At 44.1% G+C, this 23,267-nt stretch overlaps 1 protein-coding gene across 1 annotated transcript; it reads right to left on the reverse strand.

The window, feature by feature from the left end:
- Positions 1 to 415: 415 nt before the first annotated feature.
- On the reverse strand, positions 416 to 21,543 carry LOC109891127 (ATP-dependent 6-phosphofructokinase, muscle type-like). Its single transcript, XM_031825195.1, has 23 exons — positions 21,464 to 21,543; positions 21,260 to 21,364; positions 17,518 to 17,591; positions 15,290 to 15,367; positions 14,249 to 14,438; positions 11,811 to 11,976; positions 11,682 to 11,726; positions 11,371 to 11,479; positions 11,116 to 11,211; positions 10,562 to 10,654; positions 10,239 to 10,364; positions 10,017 to 10,081; positions 9,861 to 9,924; positions 9,558 to 9,704; positions 4,810 to 4,880; positions 4,525 to 4,612; positions 4,151 to 4,303; positions 3,488 to 3,652; positions 3,298 to 3,359; positions 3,052 to 3,163; positions 1,723 to 1,822; positions 1,383 to 1,488; positions 416 to 1,028 (listed from the first exon to the last, which is right to left on the reverse strand). The coding sequence occupies exons 2-23, from the start codon at positions 21,348 to 21,350 to the stop codon at positions 875 to 877; spliced, it is 2,355 nt and encodes a 784-aa protein (XP_031681055.1). The 5' UTR covers positions 21,351 to 21,364; positions 21,464 to 21,543; the 3' UTR covers positions 416 to 874.
- Positions 21,544 to 23,267: the final 1,724 nt, after the last annotated feature.

Here is a 23,267-nt window from a genome sequence, read left to right on the forward strand (position 1 = left end):
TAAAGAGGGAAATGGTAATGGTTAAGCTTCATGACTCATAGAAACCAGGAGACCTTGCACTAGCAGGTGCCACGGTCTTCATCTCTTCTGTCAGTCATCATCATCATCATTGTTACCAATCAGCCTAAGAACATTTAGCCTTTTCAGCATTTTTGAACCCATACCTTACATTTTTTATTTGTTCAATTACTAAATTCATAACTATTTTATTATTTGGGTTGGCTGTACTTAGTCAGCCTATTAGGCATAATTTAATAAAAGACTATTGTGATAAAAAGCCCCACAAAATTGGTCACATTTTCTATGCAATACATTGTTACCATTTTATCACTAAATATTCGATATTCATTAAACATAGTAAATTTGACATAATCTTTTATCATGTCATGTGTGTAGCAAAAAAACAAGTAAAACCTCCAGAAATGAAGCAGAGTTTAATTAATTAGTTCAGTTTCAATGCAAGAAAGAAGTCTTCATTTTGTAAACTGTTCTGCCATACAAATAGGGGAGAAAGCAGTGAGCCAGACACAGGAAACAGCACACCGAGAGTGTTTTTGTGGCTTTGAGATAAAAGTGTTAGACTGACTCCACTGAGAGATCTGCACAGTATTGTTGCAGGGTTTCTGCAGAATGGTGTAGAATGACTTCTGTGATGTAGAACAGTTCAAAGCTCCACACAACAAACTGTATGTACAGTCTCTTCCTCATAACCACTAGGACTACACTGAGATGCTACACACATCTGTTGACTGAATGGTTGACTGTACCATCCCTTTCTCTTCATAGGAGTGGGTGGGCCGAGATGCAATACCAAGGGTCGGTATGTATGTGTTTATGTGAGGTTGTGTTTATATGTGTGTGTTTATTTGATTGTTTACATTTTGTCCCTCTTGACTAGGCCTGTCTTTTTGATGACGTGCTCCATGGCAGCCACCTCAGAGGTGTCCATTTCCACAGTGTCATATTTGGCCAGGATTTTCAGGATGGGCCTTAGCCTCAGCCACCACTCTGTCTTTGGGATACGGTGCCTATGGAGGGAGGAGGGAAGGGTGGAGTGAGGGAGAAGAGGGGGAGGAGATAGAAGACAGGGTGGTGGAAGAGGGGAGTGAGGAGGAGGACAAAGGGATCAGAGGAAGAAAACAAGGGAAATGCTAGAAGGAACCTGGGCTGGCTTTCTGTGAGCAATCTGTTCAAAGAAACATTTGATGGTTCTAAATGGATTGGCATAGACTTCCAGACAACAGCACTTTCAACTTAACTACCATTGGTCGTTAGTAAAACCCAATTGAACTCAATGTGGAACGCATAAAGAATAGTCACAAACAGGAGGGAGAAGGAGGAGAGAAAGGAAGTGTGGAAACTGAGGGATGACTAGTACTTACTCAAAGTCAGTGTCGTCCTTGAGGGAAGCCAGGGGCTGGAAGACCAGAGATCTCTTCTTCATGCCCAGCACACAGGCTGAGTCTGGCATGTTGGCAAAGATACGACCTGGGGACACAAAGAGGGCCAGCATCAGTATAGGAGGGCAGTAGCCTGGCTGATCCCAGACCTGTTTGTATGGGATTTATACAGCTCCTCTCTCATGGCAGGACAATAGTAGTCAGAGGAGCAAGTTATGAAGACATTGTGCTTCTTGATGGAAAAAGTATTGAGGTGATCGAAGAAATTAAGTCAATTCCATATGCTTGAAGACCTTTGGTCCAGCGTGTCAATGATCCTCACCGTGTCTGTAGCACTCCTTCAGCTTGTTAGTCAGCCACAGGACAGACTTGGATCCCATCTTGGTACCAAAATTCCTGTCAAAGGGGCTGGGGGTTCCACCCTGGTGGTGAGACACAGAGAAAGAGAGAGAGACATTGAGAGAGAGAGAGAGCAAGAAAGCAAGAGAGATAGAGATAGAGGGGGAGAGAGAAAGATAGATAGATTGTGAGAGAGAGAGAGAGGTATTCCCATATAAGCATATACATAAATTGATTCCAGGGAAAAAATAATATATATATATATATATATATACACTGAGTGTACAAAACACAAGAACACCTGCTCTTTCCATGACATAGACTGACCAGGTGAATCCAGGTGAAAGTTATGATCCCTTATTGATGTCATTTCAATCAGTGTAGATGAAGGGGAGGAGAAAGGTTAAAGAAGATTTTGTAAGCCTTGACACAGTTGAATGCACCAAAGAGCACCAAAGAGTGAATGGGCAAGACAAGAGATTTAAGTGCCTTTGAACAGGGTATGGTAGTAGGGGCCAGGCACACCAGTTTGAGTGTGTCAAGAACTACAACATTGCCTGGGATTTCACACTCAACAGTTTATGTGTGTATCAAGAATAGTCCACCAAACAAAGGACATCCAGCCAACTTGACATAACTGTGGGAAGCACTGGAATCAACATGGGCCAGCATCCCTGTGGAAGGCTTTCGACACCTTGTGTAGTCTATGCCAGACGAAAGGAAGCTGTTCTGAGGGCAAAAGGCAACTCAATATTAGGAACTCAGTGTACAAAACATTTTAGGGATGAGAAAAACGCTTTCGGTATTAACTAAAACAACTAAAACCAGATATAAAGTATGTGGAAAAGATAATGGACCTATACATATATATTTATCTTTAAGAACTAACAATCACCAAATAAAAATTTGACAGTCAGGTAAAATATAATTAAAAAATTTAAAAAATACATTTAACAGTATATATTTTGATCTCTAAAATGCAACCAAGGGTCAACAGTACACCCTGCCACACCCCCTGCCACGCCCCCTGCCACGCCCTCTGCCTCACTCCCTGCCACACCCCCTGCCTCACCCCCTGCCACGCCCTCTGCCTCACTCCCTGCCACGCCCTCTGCCTCACTCCCTGCCACACCCCCTGCCTCGCCCCCTGCCACACTCCCTGCCTCGCCCCCTGCCAGACTCCCTGTCACACCCACCACCTAAGCCCCTTTATAATCCAAAAAAACCCTGGAATCCTTATATTACTTCAGAAATATTATCTACAGGTTTAGAGTTGAGTCCATGAAACAGCTAGAAGAAGCATCCATCAGACCTGCTGCATGTGTCCTAAGACATTCATCCTGCAGTCGAACGTGCCCTTTCCCTCCTCTGAGTACAGGTTGTAGAGGAACTGTGTGGTGTAGTTCTCATTGGCATTAGAGTTCCTGTGGGCAGGAGGAGGGCGGTATTATTATAAGACAATCCATAATTTGTTAGTTGTAGTAACAAAAGAAACAAGAGAATGATAATGTCTGAGGGATATCAGGCAAGGATGTGTTTTTGAGGAGAGCACACCCACCTGAGAATGAGGCCTCTCTTCACTGAGGTCTTCATCTTTTCTATCAGATGCTCCACGTTCAGCTACAATAAAACAATACAACAGTAAAACCATGATTCAACAGCCCAAGGTCCCCGTTTTTTGGGATATGTCTGAAATATACCACATAATCTATCCATCCATCTGTGTTATTCTGAATATGGCCTCTGACCTCTAGGTCACGGATATGGAAAGGCTCTTCATAGATGTAGGCATCATCAGCCCCAGATGACAAGCCAGCCATGGTTGCTAAGTAACCGCAGTATCCCCCCATGGTCTCAATGATGAACACTCTCCTCTTAGTGCCAGCAGCAGACTGCTTTATCCTGTCGCAAGTCTGACAGAGGAAAGAAGAGAAAGAAAGAGAGGGGCAAGTATGAGGAGGGATGTGTGTCTGGGTATTGTCATATGTGTATTTAAACCTTTGTGTGTATGGGGTACAGTGTGTTTGTGTGAGTTTGTCTGCATGTGAGTATCTGGGGTACAGTGTGTGTGTGTGTGTGTTTGCCTGCATGTGTGTATTTGGGGTACAGTGTGTGTGTGTGTGAGAGTGTGTGTTTGTCTGCTTGTGTGTATCTGGGGTACAGTGTGTGTGTGTCAAATCAAATGTTATTTGTCAGATGCGCTGAATTAGCATTGAAATGCTTGTTGGGAGTCCTTCCCAACGGTGCAGAGTAAATAAAATACATTGTAACACAAGATAAATAAAATACACAGAATTAATCTATATACAGGGAGTATAAGTACCAGATCAATGTGCAGAGGTATGAAGTATTTGAGTTAGACATGCACATAAAGGCAGGGTAAAGTGACGAAGCATCAGGATATGTCTGACCATGGTGATGGTGTTAAGGGCGGTGTCAGCTCCGATGCTGAAGTCCGATCCAGGAACATTGTTAGAGACGGTGGCGGGAATGACCACCATGGGGATACACAGCTCCTCGTACATCTCCCTGGCTGTCACCAGCTCCAGACCACCCAGATACGCCTGACAAGGAGACAACGGCATCAACATCTGGATTAGGCATCAACAGACATAACAATATTCATGATACTAATAGTTTGTCAACTATAGTGCTTATGCTTAATGACTATGTTCAATCAAGAATATTTGTACACTTATATTAAGGACCGATTCTATGAAGTGTCATGATGGTGGGCCAGTGAACCATCATAACACTCTCTCTAATCCAACCCCTTGATCCTCACCTCAAAGCCTCCGATGATGATCAGAGAATGGATGTTGAACTTGGTAATGTTCAGGCTGATTTGCTCAATGTTTTTACCTGGCAGGTGTCTTCACACCAGAGAGGAGAAACAGAGAGTTAAATGTGACCATCTGGTTAATCTGTCAACAGAAGCTTCTATTCCTATAATTAGGGCCTTGTGTTCATCCTAAACATGTGACTTTGAGCTTTTCCTGGACAGGTCACATGGTCAGGAAGACCTTGAGGCACTACATAGTGGTGTGTGTGCTCTGTGGAGATGTCTCACCTCTTGGTACCGAGATTGGACCCTCCCTTCCCAGTCCATCCACCCACTTGAGCCCAGATGATAGGCTCAATCTGGAGAAGAGGAAAGAGAGATGAGTATGATATGTTTGTGCGTGCGTGTGCACATGCGTGTGTGTCATTTGTGTTGAGCTGTCCAACAACTTGGCAATGAACTGATGTTCCTGAGGATGTCACTTGTTCACTTCCCTTTGCTGAATTTAAAGGAAATGATTAGTATAAGAAAATGGTGGAAACCTCCACTAGCCCAGGCCTCCACCAATCCAATGCTTTAAGGCCCCGATTCTGACCCGAGTTTAGAGTGCGTCATTCACTTTTCTCTCTATGCCTTTGCTGACCTTGAACTTAAGCATGAGAATAGTGTGCTATTCACCTGCTATTCATTTTGGTTGGGATCAAATAAATGAAGATGTGATGGAGGTGTGTGTACAGACACACCATATTCTGACCTTGACTTAATTCCCTAATAATTCCACCCCCTTTATGTACCAGAAAACCATGAATAAGGTCTAGTGAACCTACGGGTTCCAAGTGGAAAAAGCATCTACTTCATTTTTTACAATATAAATAACACCACCATTCTCCATGCTCTGTCATTTACAACTTGATAAGAGCTGTTGAAAATATTTTTTTTATTTTTTATTTATTTTTTTATTTAACCTTTATTTAACCAGGTAGGCTAGTTGAGAACAAGTTCTCATTTGCAACTGCGACCTGGCCAAGATAAAGCATAGCAGTGTGAGCAGACAACAAAGAGTTACACATGGAGTAAACAATTAACAAGTCAATAACACAGTAGAAAACAAAGGGGGAGTCTATATACAATGTGTGCAAAAGGCATGAGGAGGTAGGCAAATAATTAAAATTTTGCAGATTAACACTGGAGTGATGAATGATCAGATGGTCATGTACAGGTAGAGATATTGGTGTGCAAAAGAGCAGAAAAGTAAATAAATAAAAACAGTATGGGGATGAGGTAGGTGAAGAAGGGTGGGCTATTTACCAATAGACTATGTACAGCTGCAGCGATCGGTTAGCTGCTCAGATAGCTGATGTTTGAAGTTGGTGAGGGAGATAAAATTCTCCAACTTCAGCGATTTTTGCAATTCGTTCCAGTCACAGGCAGCAGAGTACTGGAACGAAAGGCGGCCGAATGAGGTGTTGGCTTTAGGGATGATCAGTGAGATACACCTGCTGGAGCGCGTGCTACGGATGGGTGTTGCCATCGTGACCAGTGAGCTGAGATAAGGCGGAGCTTTACCTAGCATGGACTTGTAGATGACCTGGAGCCAGTGGGTCTGGCGACGAATATGTAGCGAGGGCCAGCCGACTAGAGCATACAAGTCGCAGTGGTGGGTGGTATAAGGTGCTTTAGTGACAAAACGGATGGCACTGTGATAAACTGCATCCAGTTTGCTGAGTAGAGTGTTGGAAGCCATTTTGTAGATGACATCGCCGAAGTCGATGATCGGTAGGATAGTCAGTTTTACTAGGGTAAGCTTGGCGACGTGAGTGAAGGAGGCTTTGTTGCGGAATAGAAAGCCGACTCTTGATTTGATTTTCGATTGGAGATGTTTGATATGAGTCTGGAAGGAGAGTTTGCAGTCTAGCCAGACACCTAGGTACTTATAGACGTCCACATATTCTAGGTCGGAACCATCCAGGGTGGTGATGCTAGTCGGGCATGCGGGTGCAGGCAGCGACCGGTTGAAAAGCATGCATTTGGTTTTACTAGCGTTTAAGAGCAGTTGGAGGCCACGGAAGGAGTGTTGTATGGCATTGAAGCTTGTTTGGAGGTTAGATAGCACAGTGTCCAAAGACGGGCCGAAAGTATATAGAATGGTGTCGTCTGCGTAGAGGTGGATCAGGGAATCGCCCGCAGCAAGAGCAACATCATTGATATACACAGAGAAAAGAGTCGGCCCGAGAATTGAACCCTGTGGCACCCCCATAGAGACTGCCAGAGGACCAGACAGCATGCCCTCCGATTTGACGCACTGAACTCTGTCTGCAAAGTAATTGGTGAACCAGGCAAGACAGTCATCCGAAAAACCGAGGCTCCTGAGTCTGCCGATAAGAATATGGTGATTGACAGAGTCGAAAGCCTTGGCAAGGTCGATGAAGACGGCTGCACAGTACTGTCTTTTATCGATGGCGGTTATGATATCGTTGAGTACCTTGAGTGTGGCTGAGGTGCACCCATGACCGGCTCGGAAACCAGATTGCACAGCGGAGAAGGTACGGTGGGATTCGAGATGGTCAGTGACCTGTTTGTTGACTTGGCTTTCGAAGACCTTAGATAGGCAGGGCAGGATGGATATAGGTCTGTAACAGTTTGGGTCCAGGGTGTCTCCCCCTTTGAAGAGGGGGATGACTGCGGCAGCTTTCCAATCCTTGGGGATCTCAGACGATATGAAAGAGAGGTTGAACAGGCTGGTAATAGGGGTTGCGACAATGGTGGCAGATAGTTTCAGAAATAGAGGGTCCAGATTGTCAAGCCCAGCTGATTTGTACGGGTCCAGGTTTTGCAGCTCTTTCAGAACATCTGCTATCTGGATTTGGTTAAAGGAGAACCTGGAGAGGCTTGGGCGAGGAGCTGCGGGGGGGGCGGAGCTGTTGGCCGAGGTTGAAGTAGCCAGGCGGAAGGCATGGCCAGCCGTTGAGAAATGCTTATTGAAGTTTTCGATAATCATGGATTTATCAGTGGTGACCGTGTTACCTAGCCTCAGTGCAGTGGGCAGCTGGGAGGAGGTGCTCTTGTTCTCCATGGACTTCACGGTGTCCCAGAACTTTTTGGAGTTGGAGCTACAGGATGCAAACTTCTGCCTGAAGAAGCTGGCCTTTGCTTTCCTGACTGACTGCGTGTATTGGTTCCGGACTTCCCTGAACAGTTGCATATCACGGGGACTATTTGATGCTATTGCAGTCCGCCACAGGATGTTTTTGTGCTGGTCGAGGGCAGTCAGGTCTGGGGTGAACCAAGGGCTGTATCTGTTCTTAGTTCTGCATTTTTTGAACGGAGCATGCTTATCTAAAATGGTGAGGAAGTTACTTTTAAAGAATGACCAGGCATCCTCAACTGACGGGATGAGGTCAATGTCCTTCCAGGATACCCGGGCCAGGTCGATTAGAAAGGCCTGCTCACAGAAGTGTTTTAGGGAGCGTTTGACAGTGATGAGGGGTGGTCGTTTGACTGCGGCTCCGTAGCGGATACAGGCAATGAGGCAGTGATCGCTGAGATCCTGGTTGAAGACAGCGGAGGTGTATTTGGAGGGCCAGTTGGTCAGGATGACGTCTATGAGGGTGCCCTTGTTTACAGAGTTAGGGTTGTACCTGGTGGGTTCCTTGATGATTTGTGTGAGATTGAGGGCATCTAGCTTAGATTGTAGGACTGGCGGGGTGTTAAGCATATCCCAGTTTAGGTCACCTAACAGAACAAACTCTGAAGCTAGATGGGGGGCGATCAATTCACAATTCACAAATTTTTGGTGGCCTTCCTGAGCCAGGATTCAGACACAGCAAGGACATCAGGGTTAGCAGAGTGTGCTAAAGCAGTGAGTAAAACAAACTTAGGGAGGAGGCTTCTGATGTTGACATGCATGAAACCAAGGCTTTTTCGATGGGTAAATGAGTAATCTGTTTGGATAAGGGAATTCTAAATATAAATGACACTTGTTATAGATATATTTGACCTTCTAATGGCTGGAGACAAATGTGAAACCAGTCATATGGCAGCAAACTAAAGCATATCAACATACCAACTTTCCCCCAGTAAAGTTGAAATGATGTGCCATTACGCACAATTTTAATTGTACGGCCTTTTAAGTTGGAGGAATGGGCACTCTGGATTGTCTTAATTATAGACTCCCCTGACATTCTCTGCTTCCGATTCCTATCATGTTGAATATTAGACAGTATCAGTATCGACTGTCAGTAGGCCTAATAACAACACATATTACACTGCTAATTTACTGTTAGTTCTCTTCAGTTGGTATAAACTACATTATCATTCCATTTAATTCCATTGTTTCGTTGACCTTCATTTGCTTCCTCTGTAAACGCCGTCACTGCCGTGTGGTTGTTGCTGAGGATCATTAGTAACAGTTGATAATATAAACATGACATGTAGGCTAATTAACTCGTTCGGAGCACAGACCAAGCCGTAACAGTTTGAACCTGACACATGGCGCAAAACTTGCCGGTGTCATCACACAGTTCCTTAGTTAGCGCAGGCAACAAACGAGAGTATAGCCTAATTGTCACGCCCTGACCTTAGTGATCTTTTTATGTCTCTATTTTGGTTTGGTCATGGTGTGATTTGGGTGGGCATTCTATGTTCTATTTTCTATGTTTTTGTATTTCTTTTTTTTGGCCGGGTATGGTTCTCAATCAGGGACAGCTGTCATTCGTTGTCTCTGATTGGGAATCATACTTAGGCAGCCTTTTTCCCTTTGTTATTTGTGGGAAGTTATCTTTGTTAGTGGCACTATAGCCCTGTAAGCTTCACGGTTGTTTCTTCGTTTGTTGTTTTGTTGGCGACATTTTAAATAAAAAGGAAAATGTACGCTCACCACGCTGCACTTTGGTCCACTTCTTTTGAAGGCCGTGACACTAATATTGTACACTATTATTTTATGCGTAAAAGCTCTCCAAAACTGTTTTTTATGATTCATGATTTTTATGATTCATAAAGATGTCCACTACAGGAAATCCTCAGGTGGAATGACCCACCTGTCCGTTAGCCAGGCCGTCAAAGCCGTCATGTACAGCTAGCATCTGATGTCCCTGGATGATACCGACCCTGACAGCTGCACGCACTGCTGCATTCATCCCAGCACAGGGGGCGCCAACATTTATAATGGCAATGTTGATGTTGCTCTGAGAGTGGGAGAACAGGAGAGAGAGGATGTATTTTGGGCGCAACATGATTATAAGAACTACACTGTGGGAAAAACGTCCTATAACGCCTTCAAATGTGCAACCAGTTGCCCAAACAGGTGACCAAGACAGCAAGAAAAAGAAAATGCTGCTCACCTTCATTTCTGGGGGGGTCACGTGAGCCAGCATTTTGTATGTGTCCCAGTTATTCTGAAAGCTCCTACAAACAGACAGTGAAAAGAAAATGACCAACGGTTTTTATCTCAAAGCGCAAATAAAGAAGGAATAAAAGAAGCCAAGTAAAAGGCTCACTTTCCCCTGAGCTTTACAGCATCTTCAAATCTCCCCTCAGTCATGGCTACGGTCACATCTTTAGTCTGAGAGAAAGAGAGAGAGGCAGGAAGGGGGTAATGGAGCGAGGAGAGAATGAAAATGTTAGATAGGAAATAGAACTCTCTGTAGATAATAAAGGTGATTTATCAACAATAAGAGAGGAAATATAACAGTTAGATGTGGCGTAGGTGTATAGCTCACCACTTGGACACACTCCATGAGAGGCAGCCTGACGGCCATGTTCCCAGAAAGACTGACAACACAGGCTGGGGTTTCTGGGGTGGCCTCCAACAGAGCCATCACAGCCTCCACACCCATCCTGCTACCCTGGGGGACAGAAAGAGAGAGAGAGAGATAATTAATTAATTAATTCATGAATAAAGGATTGATTATCATTACAGGAACATTACATGCACTATATAATGACCCTGAAGGTCAAGAAAGATTAGACAACAGAGTGAAAATAATACAGGCAGAGACAGACTGATTGACAGACACAAAGTGGTGACAGACAGATGGATTACCAGGATTCTGTCAAAAGCAGAGGGGGTGCCACCTCTCTGTACGTGTCCCAGGATTGTGGAACGGGTGTCGAAGCCAAGTTTCTTGGATACCAGCTGTATAGAGTGACACAGAGAGATTACAGCATCAGTCCTCTGTCAGATCACATTACGCTAGCCCGTTATAACCTTAACCATTAGGGGATCTGTGCCTGCATCCCATTCTCTATATTGGGAATAAAATGCCATTTGGGCCACGTTTCAAGTTTTATTAGTCATACTGTATATACGGAATGAATATGGTATCCAACGAAATGCTTACTTGCAGGTTCCTTCTGGACAATGCAACAACAATAATAAATAATAAAAGATTACAAACATAAAGTAAATGGCTCGGTAGAATAGAATTAATGTTTTTGCATAAGTATAGCAAGCAAAGTAATAATAAAAAAATTGGTTCATGAAAAAGGACAGTAGTGCAGGTACTAGCAATACACGAGCCCTCTTCATCACTGCCATCTCAGCCTGTTTCAGAGGTTAGGGCCAGCTTCTACTGACTGGGGGATGTCATATCGCACATTTTTGACTTGGTCACAGGTGATTGGTTTCTGGTTACGGTCCTGGGCTCCCTCTGCCAGAATGATGACGTTCAGACGAGAACCACGCCCCCTTTGCTGAGAGAGAGACGGAGAGAGAGCGTTGTTTTGTGTGTTAGTATATGAGGAAGAGAGAGGGTCAAAGAGATAAAGAGATGCTCAATCAGAAGAGGTGGAGAAAGGATTGAGGGATAGAAGAATAGAGGGATAGAGGGAGAAGGACAGGAGGTGTGGTACCGCAATCAATCTTTTGCACAAATGTTCCTCCCAGTTTTCCTCTGGGGGCATTTCTGGGATGAACACCCAGTCAGCACCACAGGCCAGAGCAGTCACCAGGGCCAGGTAGCTGTGGAGACAGAGAGCAATGTTAATACACACACAGGCACGCACAGATGCACACAGGAATGCACGCACATACAGGCACGCACAGGCACGTACGTAGGCACACACACACACACACACACACACACACACACACACACACACACACACACACACACACACACACACACACACACACACACACACACACACACACACACACGCACCCGCAGTGTCTGCCCATCACCTCCAGGATAAAGGTCCTCTGGTGACTGTCAACAGAAAAAAATGAAAGAGATTTACTCATGTTCACAAATGCCTTAATATTGGTGTGTGTGTGTGTGTTATGTGTGTACCTCTGTGCAGTAGTCGTGATGGCGTCCACCACCTCTATGATGCGGTGCAGGGCGGAGTCGGTGCCGATGGTCATGTCAGTGCCACAGAAGTCGTTGTCGATAGAGCCCACCATGCCCACGATGTTGAGATGAGAAGAACGATTAGCCTCCTCCGCTGAGATCTTTCCTGGTGGTAGACACACAAACTAGAAGACAACTCTCACATTTAATACACTACAGCCTGTGTGGCTCAGTTGGTAGAACTTAGCCCTTGCAACACCCAGGTCGTGGGCTTGATGCCAGCTGGGGCCACCCATTTGAAAATAAATGCAAGCACTACTGTAAGTCACTTTGGATAAATTACTTGGGTCCACAAGGAGGCATTACACTAAGTACACTATAAGGAGACACATATGGATCAGTTTAGGCTTTTAGATCATAAGAAATGATAACCTAATCCCCTCCTTTTAGAATTATCCACCGGATGTGTACCAAACTCACTAAAAGTGGCAGTAATAAAGCCTCTCTTGAAAAAGCCAAACCTTGACCCAGAAAATATAAAGAACTATCGGCCTATATCGAATCTCCCATTCCTCTCAAAAATGTTAGGAAAAGTTGTCGCGCAGCAACTCACTGCCTTCCTGAAGACAAACAATGTATACAAAATGCTTCAGTCTGGTTTTAGACCCCATCATAGCACTGAGACGGCACTTTTGAAGGTGGTAAATGACATATTAATGGTGTCAGACCAAGGCTCTGCATCTGTCCTCATGCTCCTAGACCTTAGTGCTGCTTTTGATACCATCGATCACCACATTCTTTTGGAGAGATTGAAAACCCAAATTGACAAGTTCTGACCTGGTTTAGATCTTATCTGTCGGAAAGATATCAGTTTGTCTCTGTGGATGGTTTGTCCTCTGACAAATCAACTGTAAATTTCGGTGTTCCCCAAGGTTCTGTTTTAGGACCACTATTGTTTTCACTATATATTTTACCTCTTGGGGATGTCATTCGAAAACATAATGTTAACTTTCACTGCTATGCGGATGACACACAGCTGTACATTTCAATGAAACATGGTGAAGCCCCAAAATTGCCCTCGCTGGAAGCCTGTGTTTCAGACATAAGGAAGTGGATGGCTGCAAACCTTTTACTTTTAAACTCGGACAAAACAGAGATGCTTGTTCTAGGTCCCAAGAAACAAAGAGATCTTCTGTTGGATCTGAAAATTAATCTTGATGGTTGTACAGTTGTCTCAAATAAAACTGTGGACTCGGCGTTACTCTGGACCCTGATCTCTCTTTTGATGAACATATCAAGACAGTTTCAAGGACAGCTTTTTTCCATCTACGTAACAGTGCAAAAATCAGAAATGTTCTGTCCAAAAATGACGCAGGACAATTAATCCATGCATTTGTTACTTCTAGGTTAAACTACTGCAATGCTCTACTTTCTGGTTACCCGGATAAAGCACTAAATAAACTTCAGTTAGTGTTAAATACGGCTGCTAGAATCCTGACTAGAACCAAACAATTTGATCATATTACTCCAGTGCTAGCCTCCCTACACTGGCTTCCTGTTAAGGCAAGGGCTGATTTCAAGATTTTATTGCTAACCTACAAAGCATTACATGGGCTTGCTCCAACTTATCTTTCCGATTTGGTCCTGCCGTACATACCTACACGTACACTACGGTCACAAATGCAGGCCTCCTAATTGTCCCTAGAATGTCTAAGCAAACAGCTGGAGGCAGGGCTTTTTCCTATAGAGCTCCATTTTTATGGAATGGTCTGCCTACCCATGTGAGAGACGCAGACTCGGTCTCAACCTTTAAGTCTTTATTGAAGACTCATGTCTTCAGTAGGTCCTATGATTGAGTGTAGTCTGAGCCCTAGGACCATGCCTCAGGACTACCTGGCACGATAACTCCTTGCTGTCCCCAATCCACCTGGCCGTGCTGCTGCTCCAGTTTCAACTGTTCTGCCTGCGGCTATGGAATTTACTCCTGAGGTGCTGACCTGTTGCACCCTCGACAGGTCTCGACTGTGATTATTATTACTTGACCATGCTGGTCATTTATGATCATTTGAACATCTTGGACATGTTCTGTTATAATCTCCACCCGGCACAGCCAGAAGAGGACTGGCCACCCCTCATAGCCTGGTTCCTCTCTAGATTTCTTCCTAGGTTTTGGCCTTTCTAGGGAGTTTTTCCTAGCCACCGTGCATCTACACCTGCATTGCTTGCTGTTTGGGGTTTTAGGCTGGGTTTCTGTACAGCACTGAGATATCAGCTGATCTAAGAAGGGCTATATAAATTGATTTGATTTGAAATTTGATTTGATAATCTAAAACGTGACTGGTTGTAGTAGTGGGTTACATGATGTTTTATAGTAGTTGGGTGCTTTTGAGTGAAGGTTGCTGGGTAATGTAGTCTTTTTGGTGGCCCAGGTATCTCACCCCCTTTTGTCAGGTCAGCCAGCAGCTCGCTCCACTCTGTACGGAACTGGTTAGCACCAGTCAAGCTACCATCACCACCGATCACACACAGATTGGTGATACCCAGTTTGACCAAGTTGCAGGCGGCCTTCAGACGCCCCCACTTCTCTTTGAAGTCCATACAGCGGGCACTGCCAATCACAGTTCCACCCTGAGAAGAGACAGTAGGCGGGGCGGGATCAGTGAATGACACAAACAGAACCCACAAAGTCTGCCAACAGAACACATTCAGTTGGGCTAAAAAAAGAGGGAGAGATGGATAAGTAGATAAGGAAAGCATGTGGGTTATAGAGGGGGATGAGAGAGATTGTGGTTATGAATATAGTGTGTGTGTGTATGTGTGAGAGAGAGGGAGATACTTTTTGTCTTACTTTAATGAGCCATCCTCTACACTAAAAACACCACAAAAAGAGAGGGAGAGAGCGATAGAGAGAGAGAGCGAGAGAGAGAGAGAGAGAGAGAGAGCGAGAGAGAGAGAGAGAGAGAGGGGGAATGAGAGAGAAGGAAGGAGAGAGTGAAATAGAGAGAGAGCGAGAGAATGGAGAGAGAGAAAGGAAAGGAGGAAGATGAAACCCCAACCTCTCCGTCTGAAGCCCATTAAATCCAGTGAACTCTGACATTTGATTAGTTCCTCCTGGCCAGAGGGTCACTGGTCTAGGACCAGCTTAAGTTACAGAGGACAGATTCCACGTCCTTCACTGAAAGGTTACATTTGGTCAGGAACTAAGGAGAGCTCAAGACAGTGTGAGGGTGGAGGTAATTGGAGAGTGAGTGAGTGAGTGAGTGAGTGTGTGTCTATGTGTGTGTGTGTGCACATGCGTATGTATGTGTCATGCATGTGCTTGCGTGTTTTTGGGAGTGTCTGTGTGTCTATATACATATACATGTCTATGAATGCATGTGGTGAATGTGTGTGAGTGTGTGCAAGCATGCTTTTTGTCTATGCATGTGATTTTGTGTGGGTAAGTGTGTGTGTATACTGTATACAATATGTGTGCTCACCAGATGCAGCATCATAGACACACTCTCCCAGGTGGCAAGTTTGATGTTGTCACCTCCATCCACCAGACCCTGGTAACCCTGGAGACGAAGACACAAACCTGTCACTCGCAGTCGTGGGAGTATCTAAGGTGAAACCCAGGGTAACTGAGGTGGCTTATCTGACAGTCCTTTACGTTAAGGTAACGGGCATGGAAAATTGAAAGTAACATCGCCCTTTCTCAAATCCAGTTCTTGGGGGCCTTAGCACTGCTGGTTTACATCCTATTCCCTCTAATCAGAGATTGATTGAAACTTGAGACACCAGGTAGGTGGAATCTCTGGGCAATAACATTACTCAGTCAAATAAGTACCATGGAGTAGTAAATCCTGCAGTGCTGTGGAGTTTGAGGCGCAGGTTGAAGTACCCCCATTGTAATCTGTATTATTTAAAGGCCCAGTGCAGTCAAAATGGGATTTTCCAGTGTTTTATATACAGTACCAGTCAAAGGTTTGGACACACCTATTCATTCAAGGATCTTTCTTTATTTTTAAAATTTTTCTACAATTTTCTACATCAAAAATATGAAATAGCACACAATGAATCATGTAGTAGCCAAAAAAGTGTTAAACAAATCAACATATATTTTATATTATAGATTCTTCAAAGTAGCCACCTTTTGCCTTGATGATTGCATACTCTTGGCATTCTCTTAAGCAGCTTCATGAGGTAGTCACCTGGAATGCTTTTCCAACAGTCTTGAAGGAGTTCCCACATATGCTGAGCACTTATTGGCTGCTTTCCCTTCACTCTGTGGTCCGACTCATCCGAAAACATCTCAATTGGGTTGAGGTCGAGTGATTGTGGAGGTCAGGTCATCTGATGCAGCACTCCATCACTCTCCTTCTTGGTCAAACAGCCCTTACACAGTCTGGATGTGTGTTGGGTCATCGTCCCACTAAGCGCAAACCAGATGGGATGGTGTATTGCTGCAGAATGCTGTGGTAGCCATGCTGGTTAAGTGTGCCTTGAATTCTAAATAAATCATTGACAGTGTCCCCAGCAAAGCATCCGTACACCATCACACGTCCTCCTTTATGCTTCACGGTGGGAACCACACATGCGGAGATCATCCGGTCACCTACTCTGCGTCTCACAAAGACATGGTGGTTGGATGCAAACATCTCAAATCTGGACTCATGAGACCAAAGGACAGATTTCCACCTGTCTAATGTCCATTGCTCATGTTTCTTGTCCCAAGCAGGTCTGTTCTTCTTCTTGGTGTCCTTTAGTAGGGGTTTCTTTGCAGCAATTTGACCATGGAGGCCTGATTCACACAGTCTCCTCTGAACAGTTGATGTTGAGATGTGTTTGTTAATTTAACTCTGTGAAGCATTTATTTGGGCTGCAATCTGAGGTGCAGTTAATTGACGATTTCTGAGGCTGTTACCTCTAATGAACTTATCCTTATTCTAATGAACTTATCCTCTGCAGCAGGTCTTCCTGGGTCTTCCTTTCCTGTGGCGGTCCTCATAAGAGCCAGTTAATTGAAATGCATTCCAGATGACATTCCAGGTGACTCATGAAGCTGGTTGAGAGAATGCCAAGAGTGTGCAAAGCTGTCATCAAGGCAAAGGGTGGCTACTTTGAAGAATCTCAAATATAAAATATATTTTGATTTAACACTTTTTTGGTTACTACATGATTCCATATGTGGTATTTCATAGTGTTGATGTCTTCACTATTATTATACAATGTAGAAAATAGTACAAATAAAGAAAAACCTTTGAATGAGTATGTGTGTCCAAACTTTTGACTGGTACTCTATATTTCATTTTCCACACTATGAGGTTGCAATAATAATGTGAAATTGTGAAAATTATGATAATGTACTTTTATTGTATGAGCTTTTTGTGAAGACTGCCTGAAATTTCAGCCTGTTGTGGTGGGATGGAGTTTTGGCCTGCCTGGTGATAGACCAATAAGAAAGAGAGGTCCAAAACTTCCTGCCAATAACAGCTAGTTTTCAGTTTTCCCCTCCCCACTCAGACCACTCCCAGACAGTCCCAGCAAAATTCTTGCTTGAGAAATTGCTCTTTGCTAAAAAAGTTATTTTTGTTTATTTTCACCATTTTAATTGAAAACAGTCACAGTGAGGTTGCATTGGACCTTTAACAGTTATAGACAATAATAGAGTATGGGTAACATGAAATAGTAGATGAGATGGGGTGGATACAAGTCAGGTACTAACCTCATGAACGAAGTAGACCTTGGCCCCAGTGTAGATGCCCATTCTGACTGTGGCCCTCACAGCAGCATTCATACCTGTAGCACAGAATGGTTGTTTAAACATCACTGACACAGTCCCAACTGCACAGGTGGTTTTGAACTATGACGCACAACATAGTGTGATTAAGCTTTCATGCTGTGTGCTACAAATTTGACATATGCATAATTATACTGATCAAAAATATAAACGCAACATGCAACAATTTCAAAGATTTTACTGAGTTACAGAAAATTGAAATAAATTCTAATCTATGGACTTCACATGACTGGGAATACAGATATGCATATGTTGGTCAAAGTTACCTTACAATAAAGGTAGGGGCATGAATCAGAAAACCAGTCAGTATCTGGTGTGACCACCATTTGCCTCATGCAGCGTCACACGTCTGCTTTGCATATAATTGATCAGGCTGTTGATTGTGGCCTGTGGAATGTTGTCCCTTTGCTCTTCAATGACTGTGCGATGTTGCTGGATATTGGCGGGAACTGGAATACACTGTTGTATACGTCAATCCAGAGCATCCCAGCCATGTTCAATGGGTGACATGTCTGGTGTCTGACATGTCTGGTGATGCGGGCCATAGAAGAATTGGGACATTTTCAGCTTCCAGGAATTGTGTACAGATCCTTGGGCCTCAGAAACTTGTCATAGTACAGTATCTCTGTGCATTCAAATTGCCTATTGGCTAATGCCTGTCCATACCAACACCAACATAGGGCAATCAGTTCACAACGTTGACATTAGAAAATCATCGCCCACACAACGCCATACATGTGGTCTGTGGTTGTGTGGCCGGTTCGGCGTTGTGTGGGCGTTGATTTTCTAATGTCAACGTTGTAAACTGATTGATTGTCCCTCATTGTGTTGTGTGAATAAACTGCACAAATTATTATTTTCAATGATGGCCTAGGAACAGTGGGTTAACTGCCTGTTCAGGGGCAGAACAACAGACCTTGTCAGCTTGGGGATTTGAACTTGCAACCTTCCGGTTATTAGTCCAATGCTCTACCACTAGGCTACCCTGCCGCCCCAGCTTCTTGATGTGCCACACCTGTCAGATGGATGGATTATCTTTGCAAAGGAGAAATGCTCACCAACAGGGATGTATACAAATTTGTGCACAACATTTGAGAGAAATACTATTTTTGTGCGTAGAGACAATGTATGGGATTTTTTATTTCAGCTCATGAAACATGGGACCAACATTTTACATGTTGTGTTTCTATTTTTGTTCAGTGTAGATAGGAAACACCAGGGGCAGCCACATTAGTACCAGAGTGACTGGTTTATATGGAAGCTAAATGGGCTAAATAACAGTTCAGGACCCCAGACATGGTTAAACCCTCATAACAGCTGGTATCTCTTTACTCTATCACTTCATTCTTAACAGACTTGTCTAATTTTTGTGATTTTACTGAACATCAAATAAGCATGTACATGTACCCGATCATGATGATAATCATGTACTAGGGTCAAGAGGGTAGGGTTCAGGCTTAAAATGCATGCCCGTGTAGGGCTTGACTGTGAGTTCACATGGTCAGGAATAACTTGGGCCCCTGATCGTCATATATGGCTGAGAGGAACCATAGCATAGTGGAACACTGAAGAGTTCTCCTGTCACATTCACACAATTGGAATGACAATGCACTTTTAAGCTCTCCTGGGCATGTAGTTGGAATGTAACTGCCTATGTCTCTGTGTCACTGAACTGGCAGGACAGACAAGGCAGACAGGGAGAGTAAGGCAGACAGGGCGAGTAAGGCAGACAGGACCGACAGGAGAGACAGGGCAGACAGGACAGACAGGACAGACAGGACCGACAGGAGAGACAGGGCAGACAAGGCAGACAGGGAGAGTAAGGCAGACAGGACAGACAGGAGAGACATGGCAGACAGGACAGACAGGGAGAGTAAGGCAGACAAGACAGACAGGAGAGACAGGAGAGACAAGGCAGACAGGACAGACAGGACAGACAGGACCGACAGGAGAGACAGGGCAGACAAGGCAGACAGGGAGAGTAAGGCAGACAGGACAGACAGGAGAGACATGGCAGACAGGACAGACAGGGAGAGTAAGGCAGACAAGACAGACAGGAGAGACAGGAGAGACAAGGCAGACAGGGAGAGTAAGGCAGACAGGACAGACAGGAGAGACAGGACAGACAGGGCAGACAGGAGAGACAGGGGAGACAGGACAGACAGGGGAGAGAGGTGCATTTCACCAGCTCATTGTCTCAATACACCAGCTCATTGTCTCAATACACCAGCTCATTGTCTCAATACACCAGCTCATTGTCTCAATACACCAGCTCATTGTCTCAATACACCAGCTCCAGCCTAAAGGGCAACATATGTGGATAGTGTGTCTGTTGAGGTGGCAAGAGTGTCTCCCCTTTCAACATGCATGGAGTAAAAAAAATAGGTGGAAGAGGAGGGAGAGGATAGAGGAGGGATAGGGTGGCACACTTCACTATTCCTCTTCCTCCACCTCTCCATGTCATATGACAGAAAGGTCACCCCTCTAAAATTACCCCCCTCCAACAGACACTGAGAGATTGAGAGGGAAAGAGAGGGAAATAGAGGAAAGATAAAGATACGGGTGAATATTTAAAGAACAGAGCAGCCAGGGTGTTTAGAAATAGAATAAACAACAAAAAGAGACAGAGAACCTTGGTTTAACGTCTAGCCGACAAGAGCCACCCAGCTCCATAATGATGTAAAGTTCAGACAGACAGACAGCTCCCTGACATATGGTCATTTGTGGTCAGCGGCAGACATCCCAAAGTTCCAAGGGGAGGTATTTATCATCCAGCTAAAGGTCAGGGGGAAGGCTTCTGGGATGTCCTAATAATCTTTCCTTTCTCCCGAAGTGTGTACTTGTTCTCTTCCATTGATTGATTTAAAACAAAATGACTGGTTTATGGAAACTCCCTCTAGCCATGCCTACACCAATCCAATGATTTTTAATTTGTGGGGAGTAGTGAACAAGTGTGAATGCTCCGGTGACCCTGGAAACCTTGGATGGAAGATTTCACGTTGCCCTTTCCATGTGATAAGATATCTTGGTGACAACCAAGAGGAGGGGTCTTTACGTGCCATGTCATACATGTAATACATCTCATATGTTCAACAGTGTGACAACATATCCTTTTAATATCAGAACTCCTCATTCTACAATCATTACAGTTTCTTTAGTAGTGGGTGTGGCAAGCTGTGGGACTGTAACTGTGACTGAACCACCCTGTCAAGAGGCATGCTTTCTATTAGTTGATACAGTACATATGTGCTGTGACACATTTCACTTTGAACAAAAATCAATGCATTTCTGTAGTACAGTCAGTCTATGCATCCCCCTGAAGTACAGCCATGACTTTGAACAGCACAAATTATATTTACAAATCACTTCTTACTTTAACTCCCTATAATCTATTGTTTTCCTACTCCAAATTCCATGAGAGCCTCTGAGAGCTCTGAGCGTGAATTATGGGAATTGTTGACTTAAAACGTCTCACAGTTTGCTGCTGCCACATGCGAATGGGAACTGTTCCCAAATACTGATATTACTCTGGCCCGACTCAGCCACCTGCAGATTACCAACAAGCCTCTGGGCTGTCTGTCCTCCCTCATATTTCCCATGCCCTTGGAGCTGTAGCTTCCCCCTACCAGTCCCCTGGAACCCCCCTGCCCTCGACCGTCCCACTCACCCTGGGCATCGCCTCCGGAGGTCAGCACGGCGATGGAGCGGCCGATGCCCATCTTTCTGGGGTCTTTATGGGGTGCTTCATGATGTGCCATGGTCCTGGATCTACCTGTGAATGGAGAAGGTAGAGAAAGACAAGATGGCAGAGAAGGATTAGCCTAGCCTATAGTGTGTGGTTTAATGCAGTAGAGTGTCTCTCTCCTCTCACCTCTTTCTCTCCTCTCACTCTCTCTGCCTGCCTGACTAGGAAAGTGACTGAATGGGACAGGGGGGGCGCAGTTTAACCCCCCTCTGCTTGACAGGAATCTGAGGCACGTGCGTGATGAGAGCCAGTGTTGTAAAAATACTTACAACGTAAGTAAATAGTCCGGGTGGCCATTTGATGAATTGTTCAGCAGTCTTACGGCTTGGGGCCGAAGCTATTAAGGAGCCTTTTGGACCTAGACTTGGCGCTCAGGTACTTGTTACATTTTGAGGTCTGGAAAATAGTCAAATTCACACACATCAACCAAACATCCCTGGTCATCCCTACCGCCTCTGATTTGGAAGACTCACTAAACACACATGCTTTGTTTGTAAATTATGTCTGAATTTTGGAGTCTGACCCTGGCTTTAGGTAAATTAATATAAGGAATTTGAAATTATTTATACTTTTACTTTTGATACTTAAGTGTATTTTAAACCTGGGTGACATTCACTTTTACTTGAGGCATTTTCTATTAAGGTATCTTTACTTTTACTCAAGTATGACGGTTGGGTACTTTTTCCACCACTGATGAGAGAGTGTGAACACACACAACCTCTCACGCCCACTTGTGCATTCACACACCACACACACATACACTTGTGTGCACGCGCACACACGCGCACACACACACATACAAAAACATGTTTTTTTTACTATCCTTGTGGGGACCAAGCAATTGATTTCTATTCAAAATCCTATTTCCCCTAACCCTAAATCTAACCTTAACCTTAACCCTAATCCCAAACCCTAACTCTAACCTTAACCCTATTCCCAAACCCCTAACCCTAACTCCTAACCTTAAGGGCTCAGACACACAATAGCGTTAGCACCTCTGAACATAACTTGCGAAACCGTGTGAGCACCAATTTTACAAGTAGAATCTAATGAAAACACAGTGCGCTGAATGATAGGGAGATGAACACTGGATCCACATTTGGTGTGATGTGTGCGAGCCCTAACCCCTAAAGCAATTTTCCTTGTTTTACTATCCTTGTGAGGACTTCTGGTCCCTACAAGGATGGTAAAACCAAAAATACACACAGAGCAGTGGTAGTACTCATACAAGCAAATACATATACACACATGCAACACACACCACTCTCGACTCTAAACTAAATATAAAACCAACCAATCACAGCATGTGCCTTCATGCATAGTGTACAATCAAAAAAGCTTGGTAAGCAGAAATCACAGAATAGGTTCTCCAAGACTACACTGAGCCTATCAACAACATACCATGGACAACATTGGTTTGGGAAGATAGAGTGAGTTTGTTGGAATAAAGATCTTCATTGAGAATTAACTTGAGTGTACTGTATTGAAAGTGTATGGGTACCCTCATATCAAACTACTATCAATTGAAGCATAAATGAATGTCTTTGATAAATGTTGAACTCACAATCCTCCTGTGTTGATAGCAGGCCATGGTTAGTGGACACCTCATCTGCTGTTCCATCAGAACATGAAAACGTATTTCCACCTGCAGTGATTAAGAACAACAGATAACCAGCAATACCACTCTGATGTTGATCTGTCTGACTTTTTCAAATGTTCTATCTCTGATCCATGATTGTAAAATCGACTTTTATAATACGTGATTAAAACATTAAAGCAGCTAGCAATAAAATAATTGAAATGTTCTAAATGCATGCATACATCTCCAATAATAGTCATAATGAAGTTATCTATTTTTCCTAATTGTTAACTAACTAGCTAATGCCGTGACTGAAGCTTTGAATCAGATAGCCTGCTGAATGTTGCAATC

Source organism: Oncorhynchus kisutch, linkage group LG5 (assembly GCF_002021735.2).
Source record: "Oncorhynchus kisutch isolate 150728-3 linkage group LG5, Okis_V2, whole genome shotgun sequence".
Lineage (NCBI taxonomy): Eukaryota > Metazoa > Chordata > Actinopteri > Salmoniformes > Salmonidae > Oncorhynchus > Oncorhynchus kisutch.

Coding starts and splice junctions, on each gene's coding strand:
- LOC109891127 (XM_031825195.1), bottom strand. CDS start 21,350: ATGGCACATCATGAAGCACCCCATAAAGACCCCAGAAAGATGGGCATC. Junction 11,977..14,248: donor GGCTGACCTGACAAAAGGGG/GTGAGATACCTG, acceptor GTCTACCACCAG/GAAAGATCTCAGCGGAGGAG. Junction 9,705..9,860: donor TGACCCCCCCAGAAATGAAG/GTGAGCAGCATT, acceptor TCCCACTCTCAG/AGCAACATCAACATTGCCAT.